A 14,109-nucleotide genomic window follows, 5' to 3' on the forward strand; every position below is an offset into this window, starting at 1 on the left:
TGCGAAGAAAGACTGTATGAGAGAGAGAGAGAGAGAGAGAGAGAGAGAGAGAGAGAGAGAGAGAGAGAGAGAGAGAGAGAGAGAGAGAGAGAGAGAGAGAGAGAGAGAGAGAGAGAGAGAGAGAGAGAGAGAGAGAGAGAGAGAGACTAGCTAAAAAAAACCGAGAAAAACACTACAAAATTTAATAATAAAGGAAAAAAATGGAGGATCAAAGTAAGGTGGGAAGGAAGGAAGGAAGGAAGGAAGGAAGGAAGGAAGGAAGGAAGGAAGGAAGGAAGGAAGGAAGGAAGGAAGAAAGGAAGGAAGGAAGGAGAGTAGAAAGGAATGGATGGGAAAAAGGAGCGAAGGGAAAAGAAGGAGGTAAAGAAAATTTCGAAGGAAGGAGGGAAGAAAGGAAGGGATAAAAAAAAGAAAGAAAAAAGAGAAAGAAGGAAAAGAACAGGAAGAAAAAAGAAAGAAGTAGGGAAGGGGGAAAGACAGGAATGAAGCAAGAGAAGGTAAAGCAGAGAAGGAAAAGAAGAAAGGAAGCAGGGAGGAAAGAAAGAAGAAAAAAAGGAGGGAAAGAAGGAAGGGAACGTGGAATGAAAGAGGGAAGAAAGTGCGGAAGGAAAGAAAGAAGCGAGAAATATATGAAACTGGTGGAACAGGTTTTGGCATTCAATGAAAACAAATAATGCAAGTTGGAAATACACAAATTATAAAGTGAAGCAGGATGTGATATCGTGCCGTGTGTGTGTGTGTGTGTGTGTGTGTGTGTGTGTGTGTGTGTAATTCACCCAAGCCTGATCACGAGCGGACTCACAACCACCAGCCGTTACCATCATCATCATTATTACCGATCACTGGGTAAGACTGTGGCCTCACACACCACACAGGGGAGAAAGTAACTGCCCCGCTTGTCAGAGCAAAAGTCTCAGAGGTGACCAGCCTAGTGGGGTTCGAACCTACGTAAACCATGGCGGCCAACACAGACTCGACCCCTTTACCACTGTGCCACTGTGTGTGTGTGTGTGTGTGTGTGTGTGTGTGTGTGTGTGTGTGTGTTAGGTATGTTTCATAAAAGAAGTGCCACGTTTATGCCTACTGGCCTCTTGCATCTTCTGTTGTTTCCTTGCCTTCTTATATTATGAAACGAAATATAAGAGATAACTCTAAATAACGACAGTAATACAAGGAGAAAAACAATCAACATCCACTACAAAACTTCCAAAAAGGGCAAGAGAAAACATCCATATACCATGAACCATTTCACTTCCCGCCCTCCCTATACGAGTATATCACCAACCTTTTCCTTTCCATCTCTTCCCTCCATCAAACGCCAGGCAAGCTATAGACCGTAACATATTTCCTTCCCCGCAAACACAACAAGGATTACCCTCCGCCCCTCGCTTGCCCTCCCACCCTGCCTGCCTGCCTGCCTGCCTGCCTCTCCCAGTCTCTCGGTCACAAAGCAGGGTCAACACAGCTGTTCATTTCGGCCCAGCTGGGAAAAAAATCGGTGTGTCTCTGGTATACAATTTAGTGTTGACTGGGGCACTCAGGCTACTCCTCCAATTACATCAAGGGACAAGAAGGAGGTAGGGAAGGGGAGATAGAAGGGAAGAGGACAGCCAGGATGAAGGGCCAAGAGAGCCGTGACTAAAGCAACGGTAATGACTGTAAAAAGACGAATTAAGACCGAGAGTGTAAGATGACAAGTGTTAGTTAACGCGCACCAGGAGGATGAGGAGAATAAAGAGGAAGGGAGAGGTACAGGGGAAGAGAGGAGAGTTTGAATGGATGGCAGAGAGAGCACTGACTACAGTAACGGTAAGGACTGTTGAAAAACGAATCAAAACCGATAGTGTAAATAGATGACAGGAGGAACTAGGACTAAGACTAGGAGGAACATGACGAGAATAAGAAGGTAGGAAAGATAGGAGTGTTAAGAGAGCAGTGATGGAAGAAATGAATAGGTCTTTGAGAAAAACTAATTAAGAGAGGGGATACAAATAGATGACAGATATTACTTAGCACACATTAGGAGGAGGAGGACAAGTAGAATAATGAAAAGGAGGTAGGACAGCCGGGATAAAATATTAAGAGAACAGTGATGAAAGTAATGGAGAGGACAGCGAAATACAAATTGAGATTTCAGTGTGTAACAAGATGACAGGTGTTAGCATGGATTACTAGGAAAAGGAGAAGGGAGGGCGGGATGAAGAAGTCACAATGACATTGATGGAAGAAAGGGAAAGGACTGAAATACGAGTTAAGGATGAGTATGTAAAGCGATGACAGGTGTTGTGTGGACCAGGAGGAGGAGGAGGAGAACGACGAGGAGGAAGAGCGGGAAGATAAGAACCAAGAGAATCATTAAGGGAGAGAAATGAGATGAGTAAATGAACATGAGGGGAGAAGCGGCTCACTGGAGGAGGGAAGGCAAAGAACGAAGGGATGGAATAAGAGGGGAAGTGGTGCGGTATTGGCGGCGGCAGAGTAAAATTAAGAGGATTACAGGTGGTGTGAGGGACCAGAGAAACCGATATAAACTACACAAGGGGCTTCACTACTTTCCTTACCTATACGTGTGTGTGTGTGTGTTATATATATATATATATATATATATATATATATATATATATATATATATATATATATATATATATATATATATATATATATATATATATGCGCATGTATGTGCGCGCGCGCGAGCGCTCATCCACGTTCAGTTACGTTATCACAAGAGCAGTAACATTGTTTGGTCTAAATTAATGCGTTCTCCTCCCCTGACTGTACTGGATTATGCTAAAATATGCTTCACCAACTTATTTACCCGAGTTAAGCTTACTACTGCGAGAGAGAGAGAGAGAGAGAGAGAGAGAGAGAGAGAGAGAGAGAGAGAGAGAGAGAGAGAGAGAGAGAGAGAGAGAGAGAGAGAGAGAGAGAGAGAGAGAGAGAGAGAGAGAGAGAGAGACAGGGGAGAGAGAGAGAGAGAGAGACAGGGGAGAGAGAGAGAGAGACAGGGAGAGAGAGAGAGAGAGAGAGAGAGAGAGAGAGAGAGAGAGAGAGAGAGAGAGAGAGAGAGAGAGAGAGAGAGAGAGAGAGAGAGAGAGAGAGAGAGAGAGAGAGAGAGAGAATAAGACATGACATTAGGAGAAAAAGGCAGCTTTTTTGTTTTTCTCTCTAGGATATCAAAAGGAAATTCAAAACAAGCAAGAGCGAACCACTTTAGGCACACACACACACACACACACACACACACACACACACACACACACACACACACACACACACAAGCACACGAAACAAACTCCCTTGCAAAAGAGAAAACACCAAAAGCATACGTAATAAAACGAGAGAATTATGAAATTAAATGTTCTGAAACAATTTCCCTTTACGAAGTCTGGTGCCGGCTGCATGTTGTTATTATACTGTACGTAACTTTGTGTGTCTGTGTGTGTGTGTGTGTGTGTGTGTGTGTGTGTGTGTTCACAGGGTTATGTTATACATCAACGTATGTTTAAGCAATTTACCTGCATAAATATACAAATTCACACAAATTCACTAACACCCACACATACACGCGAGAGAGAGAGAGAGAGAGAGAGAGAGAGAGAGAGAGAGAGAGAGAGAGAGAGAGAGAGAGAGAGAGAGAGAGAGAGAGAGAGAGAGAGAGAGAGAGAGAGAGAGAATAAAAGGAAGGTCATGGTCGGCACGTCCTCCCCAGACCAAGACTCGGCCGTGACTGACGCTAATTAGGAGACTGAAACACAAAGAATCTCCACTGTGTTATTGAAACTCTCCCTATTTTCCTCGTTATTTGTCGATCTACCAAAAAGGAATAAAAAAGTCTTCACAATGGCAACAAAATTCATCACCGACAACTTCAGAGATCTCTAATGTACTACTTTATTTAGTATCTCCTCTCGCTTCAATTTTTTTTCCTTACGATGATAGAGTATAAGGATAGTTAGAAATTTAATGATGAGTGTTGGTACTTATCATCATATCTTCCATTCTGCTCCTACTCCTTCTACTCCTTCGTCACTCATCACTATCACCTACACTATCTCCCTCATCCTTCACCACCACACAACTCTACACTCTTCCTTCATCCTCAGCACTCGCCTACACGCCCTCTCTCATTCTCCACCATCACACCAGGTCCTCTGTTATCCACCACCTGCAACCCCTCTCATCTTTCGTCTCCACCTATAGTGCCTCCCGCAAACTTCACCACCACCTACACAACAGCCTCTCCTTCAAACTTTGGCACAACCTGCACCTCCAGTAATGGGCCGGGAACATCTTTATTTTCTCTCTTCTCTTCCTGTGTGGTGTTTCTGTAGTTAACGTAAACATTGCAGGGTTTTTACTTGTATGTTGTACGATTTTTCATCATCTTTCGACTCTTTCGACTCCTACAACTCCTTCATCCATCACTAGCACCCACACGCTCCCTCCCTCCTTCACCCTCCACACAACTACAATCATTCCTACAATCAACAAAGCACGTCAATGTCCGACTGCACGCTGCCCTCCAGGATAATAATGACGGGAAAGGAACAAGCGAAACTCCACGATGGAACGCAGGTGCATCCACACTGCCAACAACACAGTCCACAACCCACCGCCCACTCTCTCCAAGCGCGATCCACCACCTGCACCGCCCCATGGCTGGGTGGAGCGGCCATCAAGTTGACAGATGGCTAAAATAACACTTACGTTACCTGAAAGATATGTTTGTGGTTGAAAAGGTGATGTTAGTTTTCTGAAAATAATAAGAGGCGTACACTGAAGAATTAAATACTACTCTTCATGTATTCAACGTAAGAATAAGGTAACAATTAGTCTCCCTCTTCATGTACTGATACCAGAAGACACAAACACTAGACGAATACCCGTCCCTCTTTCCCGGAGCAAGGAGGCAAAAAGAGGAAAAATATTAATAACATGGAAACAGTACAATTCTTGCGCCCAATACTCCTACCTTATCCAGCACCACCAACTACAGCTTTTTCCTCACTCTTCACCACTTCCAACCCATCTAGTATTACTAATTGCAGCCCCTCCCTTCTACATCCACCATTTCTACCCCCAGGCAAAGCATCATCATACCCTTAAAAAAATATATGTTCAATAATAGAAACAAACCGAAAGAAGAAAAAGGAAAAAGCGTAAAACCCTAAAAAACATTCGCACCGTGAACCCAGGAGCTACAAATGGTCTACTTGGGCAGCGCGAAATGAAAACCAGCAAGAAACCTGTGCACGGAGGAACGGACACCAGCCTGTACGACCCTCACGCCCTCGAAGCCCCCGACCTGCCCTCAGCACTACCTCTACCACCACCACCACGACCATCATGAAAGCGGCGGAGGGGAACGCCAAGACGCTTATACAAAATCATGCCTTGCACTTTTCTTCACACACACACACACACACACACATACACACACAAACGGTCCTCAACCCACGAAATTGAATGGTGCGAAAAGATAAAAGAAAAAAAAGTTTGATGAGGAAAAAAAAAACAAGAGGTAAGAAAAAGAAACATGAAAGAAGAGTAGCAACTAGAAAGGGTTCAATAATGAAGAAGAAATCACCCCAAACACACACACACACACACACACACACACAACTCTACCACTACCACCACCACCACCATCAGGAGTGTTAAAAAGACCAAGATAACTTAATTTTCACGTGTTCCCAGGGCGTTTATAAAGTTTACAGCTCATAAGGAGGCGTGAAAGGGTTAAGAGAGCGGGTCAGGCGTGGGAGGGGGCGGGATGATGGGCAGGAGGAGTGGAGGAAAGGAGAGTAGGGCATCAAGCAAGGGAGGGAAGAGTAGGTGGTAAGGCGGAGGGATGCTGCAATTAACACAGCACAAAGCGAGGCCACCAAGTTTATATTAAAACGAGATGGAAGAATGCCCAGAAAACTCTCTCTCTCTCTCTCTCTCTCTCTCTCTCTCTCTCTCTCTCTCTCTCTCTCTCTCTCTCTCTCTCTCTCTCTCTCTCTCTCTGCATGTATGAACGTGTATGCGTGTACCTGTTGACGCACGGATACAACCATGTGTGTTGGCGTAAATAACCGTGAAAAAAAAAAAAATGACGCCGTAAAAATGGAATGTTTAGCGAGTCCTCCCTGACAGCGCGGCGCACACAGTACATTAAACAAGAGCACGTACTTCCATCCCATGCATTACTGTAACCTCTCTGCCTTTTTGTGACTGGCGAACGCTTCAACCCATGACTAACGAATGGGCAGATAGACAGGCAGGCGGGCGGGATGAGAGCCGGTGGAGCAAACAGGCTAGACAGGGAGACGGGGAGGGAGGTAGGGAGGAATATATGGAGGGAAAAAGAGAGGCCGGCAGGAGAGCAGCAGGTGGGTAGAAAAAAGAAAAAGAAAAAAAAGAAAAAAGAAAGAAAGAAAAAGAAAGAAAAGAAAGAAAGAAGGAAGATTGGAAAACAAAGACGAGCAGCCAGACAGGCAGAAAGAAAAAGCAAACAGGTGAAAAGGAAGGAAGGATGGCAGAAAGAAAGAAAGGTAAAAAGGCAGGAAGACGCAGATGAGGGTAAGTAGGTAGGCTGGCAGGCAAAACTGAATGAATGAATGAATGGAGGCAGGAAGGAGTGCAGCCAGTATAGCAGGTAGGCAGCGAGTCTGATTGATCCTACCGTCAATTAAAACTGGAAAACAATTATCCTGCTCAAGTTTCCCCTCCGCCAACTTCGTTACATCACTAATCTACTAATCCTTCGTTCCCTTCCCCCCTCGCCGGCTGATGGACTACTAAACAACACTTGCATTATGGACCACAGAGAGCGTACAGAACACAAACATGGAACCCGTTGTGAAAAATGTTTAACTGGCACTTTTTAACCCTTTCATTGCGATAACCAACAATTCAATACATGAAGAGAAAAAGGGTTGACAGACAGAAAAGCAGGCAGGTAGGCAGAAAGAAAACATTTCAACTTTAACACTTTTTAGCCCTCTCATTGCGATAACCAACAATTCACACCACTAAAGGTGCTACAAGATTTTTACAAGAACGTACAGGAAAGAAAATAGGGGAAAAAAGAGCCTTGTAGTGTATAGAACAAAAAGAAATATGTTGAGTGGCACCCGACTAAAGCAAGGTTTGCCAAGTAGTAGTCGGAGAGTTAAAGAAAAACTTTTATTAGGGATGTGCGTAGTTCCCATGCTGTAGATTTCTACTGTATACAACTTTTCAACCTTTTGCACGTTGCAGTTCGTAGGTGCACCCCAAGCCTCGCTCATGACAGTCACGCAGCACTGCAGGGGCAAAGTAAAATATGCATTGCTAACTTTTCAGTAACAACGAGACAACGCTGTGTAAAAGTTGTTCTGTGTATCGTGAAAACTCTTCGCCCACCTAACTATTTAGTGCTGTGACCCTCGATTGCCGGGGTGAATAATGCAGAGCGCGAAGAGAAAAAGTTACCCAGCCTTTCTTCAGCGTCTTGTGATATACGACACGCAGTGCGTCTCCCGCTACAAACTTTCTGCCAGGATAGCGACCTCTGGGGCGGCAGAAGACATCATTAACTCTGCAGAAGTATTTAAAGTTACCTCACAGTATCAAAATTCATCATAATCATCATCATCGTCATTATCCTCCTATTTCTCCTCCTTCAACTCCGACTAAAACTCCAACTCCAACACCTCCTCCTCCTCCTCCTCCTCCTCCTCCTCCTCCTCCTCCTCCTCCTCCTCCTCCTCCTCCTCCTCCTCCTCCTCCTCCTCCTCTTCCTCCTCCTCATCATCATCATCATCGTCATTTACCACCACCACCACCTTATCCTCCCCCTTTTCTTAATCATTATCGCGGGTTTCTTTTACTCATCTACAGTGTAAGGTCTTATCTACCTTCCGTTCATATCTGTCGGCGTCCTGTTTATACCAGCGCCAGCACATTTCAATAGAATTATCACGTTGCACACAATAGAGCTTAGAACCAGAAGTAAAGAGTCCATAACAGAGCCGCGTTAATGGGGGACTTTTAGAAAACACACGAACAAAAAAAGTGATGCTGCTAATGGACAGAGAGCGTCGTATATTATGTTCAACACAGTGACTATTATTATATTTCTAGTAAGGCTATCGAATTTATCCAATTAAGACAAGTCAATTACACAATGCAAAGGGTTAGAATGGCACGCCTGAACGATTGCCTCCATAAAACTCAAGTGACAATGCCAGTGTGTGTTAAATTTACGTCACTGGGGAAGAAATATTGGTTAGTGGCGCGATTAATACCCGTGTCTCTGTGGCGGTGCAAGAGAGGCTGTGAATGTAATTATAAGGCAGTGAGAGTGGATGTGATACTGTGGGAAGGGATGTAGGACTGTGTGGGAGTGCGGCAGAGGGTCTGTGGCTCCGTTTTCGTGTCTGTGTGGGTGTGGTGCAGACAAACTTACTCGTATGACCGTTTATCTTTTGTTTTCATAGAGGGAGCCACTGTTAAGAGGCGAAAGAGGAGAAGTGGTAGAGGTAGAGGTGTAGGTGCAGGTGGTGACGGTGGTGGTGGTTAAAGGGACGAGGCCAGTTGGTACAACCTGCAATAAAGTTCTGTATTCGCATCATCTCACGCCACCGCTCGAGGCTTCGCTTTTGTATCGGGGCCAATAATCCCAAGGGCTGCAGGCATCACCACTGCCAGGGAGACGCGGAGAGAAGGGTGGCCGAGGCGAGGCTGGGACGAGATGAAAGGAAGGAATAGAGGCAGGGAAGGTGTGGAGGAAGTAAGGAAAGCTAAAGAGGTGAGAAAAAATAGAATATGGAAAGGAGGAGGTTATAGGGGAAAGCAATGGAGTGGGATAAAAGAAGAAATGGAAGGAGGGAAGAAGTGACAAAAAGGTAAAGAGGTGAGAGGAAGGGAAATTGGAGGAGAGAAATAAAGAAAAGGAAAAAAGCTGAGGAAGTTAGGTAAGGCTGGAGAGAGAGAGAGAGAGAGAGAGAGAGAGAGAGAGAGAGAGAGAGAGAGAGAGAGAGAGAGAGAGAGAGAGAGAGAGAGAGAGAGAGAGAGAGAGAGCCAAGACAGACAGACAGCCAGACAGACAGACAAATTAGCAGACATAGATAAATGGACAGACAGACATAGACTGCAAAACACAAACATATGATAAACAAACACAGGCAAATGGACAGAAAGCCAGACAGGTAAATAGACAGACAGGTGTAGACAGAAATGTACAGTGAGACGGAAAGAGAAACAGACCATATAACACCTTCTTCCCCCCACCCCCCACCCCCCCACGCACACACACACACACACACACACACACACACACACACACACACACACACACGTAATCAATCCCTGATCTCACTGCTTCCTAATTAGTAACGAGGGAGTTCACGGCGAGTCTTGTACTTAGTTATCTGGGGAGTGGGTGGCGCGTGAAGGGGCGTCCTGTGACTCACCCTAGCGGCGGTACTAATTACGGGGCCCATGAAGTCATTAGGCGGACATTCATTAAGGCAGGGAAGGGTCATTAATTACTTGCTGTGAAGAGAGGAAGGGTAAGAGTCACGGTAGGAGACGATGCCGCCTTCCCTGCGCCCTGTCCTGCCTATCTGCCTATCTGCTTGAAGGATTTATTGTTGTTTCACTTTTTTTTTTTTGTTGTTGTTGTTGCGGTGTCTTTAGTTAGTCAGCTAGTCAGATTAATCGGCCTCTCTCTCTCTCTCTCTCTCTCTCTGAAAAAAATTTAGGTACCTTTTATCATTTCAATATTTCAGTAGTCTTATTTTTTTTTCTGGGACTCAAAAATTTAAATCTCTCTCTCTCTCTCTCTCTCTCTCTCTCTCTCTCTCTCTCTCTCTCTCTCTCTCTCTCTCTCTCTCTCTCTCTCTCTCTCTCTTTTTCTCTCTCTCTGACTCGTTGCAGCCTTTTATTGAGCTTCACGTTGCAATACAAAACAATTCCTTGCCAAATCTGGGAAATTATTTAGAGCTGCTTTGCGGATCTTTGAGTTTGTCGTTTCAATTTATATGTTGTTGTTCTATTATTTACAAAGCAACTTCTGCGTTCGGATTAAAACTGATGGAAAATGTGCAGGTTTTTGGAGCTCTTTTTTTTGGTATCGTATATATTATTCATTCGTTCACCTTTTTGCATTTCTCCTTTCTGGGTTCTTATTATCCTCTCGCGCAGCAACAAAGCTAAACACATTCTAGGAACATCGAAGCGGAAAAAAAAGAAAAAAAAAAACATTTCCTGGGAACACAAATGCAAATTATTAAATATAAACACAGGCAAGGGTCGACGAGAATAAAAAAAATAAAATAAGATAAATAAATAAGAAGTAATAATAATATGCAGTATATACTCATCGCCAGAATATTGCAATCCTTACTATCTCGTACCATTATTTCTATGCATACTGCTCTTTTGAACTGCATGTCTCTCCCCTTCCCTTGACCTCACTGCACAATGCTATCTACTTACTCTCACCCTAATTCTACTTTAATAATGAAAGAACTATCCAACATTCTCACTCTTTCATTCCTACATGTGGTAAACTCTGTAATTCTCGCCCTGTTTCTATTTTTTTCCTTCTTCCTACGACTTAAACTGATTCAAAGGAGGAGTAACAAGACAACTTAGGTATCAAACAGATTTCTTTCTCTTTTTGGATATCCTCCCGTATTTCTTTTCGGGAACGGCATTCTAAGAGGAAACTTTTATGATCTTTGCCTCCTAAGTTGGTCTGCCACAATTAAAGAAACGGCAAAAGAATATCGTGAAGCATTTTTAAATTACAAGTTAGCTTTTTTTTTTTTTTATTTCTCCTATACTACGTTTTATTTATTTGTTTGTTTTTTTCCGTCTTGTGCCCTTACAAAACTAAAAACACGGCAGTACATCTAGAAAAGGAACACACACACACACACACACACACACACACACACACACACACACACACACACACACACACACACACACAATAACGTTTTCTAACTTTTCCTGCGAACAGAAACAAACAAACAAACAAAAAAACATCAAATACATATATACAAAGAATAACGAAGGTGACAAGGGTGAAAAAGAAAAGAGAAATGTACAGTCGATGCAAATATAAAGGTATTTAATATAGGGAGAAATGAGAAACCAGTTAAAATAAAAAAAGGAGAGCAGGGTTTGGAACGCAAGGGAACTGCATTAGAGAAACAGTATTGGGTGAATGTGTAAGGCGAGGCAGATGCAGGGAACACAGTGAGAGAGAGGTAGAGAGAGGAACACAGAGAAGAACAGGGAGATAGCAGACAGAGATAGAGAGGAAGAGAGAGGCAGAGGTAGGGAGAAGAACTGAGAAAGGAAGCAGAGAGGCAGACAGTAAAAGTATAAGGGAATGAAGGGGAGAGCAAAGGAAGGAAAATAAGCAGAATAAAAGTAAAGCAACAGAAGCAAGTGTGCTGACAAGGTGTACCGGAGGAGCTGAGGGGAGGGAAGAACACGACAGGTTAAGGGACAAGAAGGGATGAGCAGGCAGAAGAGGGAGAAATTAAAAAGGGGAATCGGTAAGGAGTGAGAAAGGCAAGAGAGGATAAAACCTGCCAGAGAGGGAAAGAATAGGAGGAGGAGGAGGAGGAGGAGGAGGAGGAGGAGGAGGAGGAGGAGGAGGAGGAGGAGGAGGAGGAGGACACGAGGGAAGGAAGAGAATGCGGGGTATGAAAGAGTAAATTAAAATGAAAAAGAGGTCGTGGAAGGAAAAGAAAAATAAGGAAGGCAAGGAGGAAGAGGAAAAAGAGGAAGAACATGAGGAGGAGGAAAAGAAAAAAGTGGAGGAGGAGGAGGAGGAAAAAAGAAAAACATAAGGAAAGGAGGCGAACAAGAACAACAGCAAAGAGGGAAGAAAGTAAAAAAATGAATCAAAATGAGGAAGTCGAGGGAAGGAGAAAGGTAGGAAGGAAGAGGACGACGACGACGAGGAAATACCAGGAGGAAGAGGAAAACCAGGAGCACACAGAGAAGAGAGAGAGAACGAGGAAATAAGAGGATGGAGGCAGCAGGAGGAGGAGGAGGAGAAAGAGGAAGAGGAGGAGGAGGAGGAAGGAAGGAAGGAGGGAGAATGCATGGAATCAGGTCCCGTAACGAGTATGCAAATTCCTTTTCAACTTTTAATCCCATCCTGACACGGCGGGACCAGACAAAGCCCCGCCACTCTCCTCCACTCCCCGCCCCGATAAATTACACCAACATGATACCAAACCTCATACATTGTGATACGCGGGTTGCAGGATCGCGTCTGCTGCATTACGTCACACACAATCGAATCAGACCAATAACCGTTTATATCCTATTTCCTACAATTAATAATCGATTTGGTGATTATTTGCAGCGGTCGTGTTCAGTGGGATATAATGAAGTGTGGCACGAGAGGGAGAGGGAGAGAGGGAGTCCATGATTTCTCACACGTAATACTTAACTTAAATGTGACACCGAGTGAGGTACTAAGATACATTATACCTCGCAAATAATGTCCCTTCCATTACCAGTTTAATCGATCGTCCATCTGGTTCCAATACCACAGGAAGCACAAATATTCCAGTTATTTTCTGAAGCACAGGATAAATCATACAATGGCAGGACAAGTGTTCGCGAGGGCGTCACTCCCTCCAGTAACACTCCACAAACATTCCCCCTGAGTATTTGTGATATTACTTTAGTTGCTCTTAGAAGGAAAAAGAAAACGTGGCATAAAATGTGAACTTATTATGTCTCTCGCTATTATTTTCAGTATTTCATGATTTTATTTAGCAGTGAGATCCTTATATGGCATAGAGATCTACATAGCTACTCGTTTTATCAGCGTCTCCTAAATACCATGCAAACAAGGACATCACGTTACTCACTTCATCAATCATACTCTGAAATATGCAACACCAAAATACTTCAAGCATCTACCTAGTGTAAAGAAAAATATTAGGGTACAGTCTATAAATGTTAGTCGCAAGCATGTGTCAAATAAAAAATATGGATTAAGTCATACTATTAGTTACCGTAGAGCGGTATCAAAGCCAGCATTACAAATATTTCCTGACTTGCATTGATTTCCCATCCACTCTCCGTTTCTTTGTTAAATAATGCCTTACCGATATGTCCTCGCACGCCGCTGTATTGGACGATGTGCTGTCATGCCTCCTCTCACGACACCTGGACCCACTTGCTACCAACCGTTCACTAAACTTATTGCTATACATTCCTCCGTCAGAATTTCAATCTTCCTCACGTTTTCTAACAGGGAAGCAGAAGCAATTCTCTTTTAGTATTAACATCTTCTGTGGGGCTGTACTTTTTTTTTCTTTTTGCTGTCTTTCCATTGCCCTTAGCCAGAACCACTCGCATAAAAAAAAAAGGATAAAACAAATTGTAGCAAACCAGACGGCGGTTAGGAGATTGTGTGTGATGTAACCATGACCTACGTTTCATTATCCCTTGCACTACAATGTCTATAAAATTCACCCACTTCCCTTCGTGACAAAACTTTCCTTCTTGCTAACTGCTAACTAAGGCTTCCCTCCCTCTCGCTGCTGCTGTTCTTGCCCTTTTTATTTTTTTTCTTTCTAACACCCTCGTCTTCATGGTACAAACTTCCCTTTCTATTACAACACACACTTTCCCATCCCATTATAGAGTTTGTAGTGAGGAGTTTCCAGACCAAAAAAATAAATAAATAAATAAATGAAACTGAAAACTCTTCACACCTCACTCACCTTCACCACCACCACACACACACACACACACACACACATACGAGACAGCAAAGGGTAGCTTCATATCTTTCCTTTTATCTTCACATTTACTCCTCCCCCTTGCCGCCAAATGTGCAAGTAATAACAGCAGATGCACCAATATCACAATAACACTCTCCGGCATAACACAAAAGAGCAATATGGAAACGAGGGGAAAAACAACAATAACTACCACCACCGCAAACACCACACATGCATGATTTCCTGGAAGCCAAACAGATGTAACCAATAATATAATAACAATACTTCATTCAGTAACCTCCTTCCCTTACCTTACCTTGCATATTTTCTGTCCTTACCTGTATTCCTTCCTTCCTTCCTTCCTTCTGCC

At 43.6% G+C, this 14,109-nt stretch overlaps 2 protein-coding genes across 2 annotated transcripts in view; both read left to right on the forward strand.

The window, feature by feature from the left end:
* Window positions 1-2,526, forward strand: part of LOC135104002 (cilia- and flagella-associated protein 251-like) — a 15,827-nt gene extending 13,301 nt beyond the window's left edge. Inside the window, exons 6-7 of the mRNA XM_064010865.1 lie at window positions 227-314; window positions 512-2,526. Coding sequence (XP_063866935.1) covers window positions 227-314; window positions 512-585 — 162 coding nt within the window. The 3' untranslated portion in view covers window positions 586-2,526. The remainder of the gene's footprint in view (window positions 1-226; window positions 315-511) is intronic.
* LOC135104016 (uncharacterized) overlaps window positions 1-14,109 on the forward strand; it is a 115,605-nt gene that overhangs the window by 39,665 nt on the left and 61,831 nt on the right. The gene's annotated exons all lie outside the window — the stretch shown is intronic.

The sequence above is a fragment of the Scylla paramamosain genome, chromosome 10, assembly GCF_035594125.1.
Source record: "Scylla paramamosain isolate STU-SP2022 chromosome 10, ASM3559412v1, whole genome shotgun sequence".
In the NCBI taxonomy this organism is placed as follows: domain Eukaryota; kingdom Metazoa; phylum Arthropoda; class Malacostraca; order Decapoda; family Portunidae; genus Scylla; species Scylla paramamosain.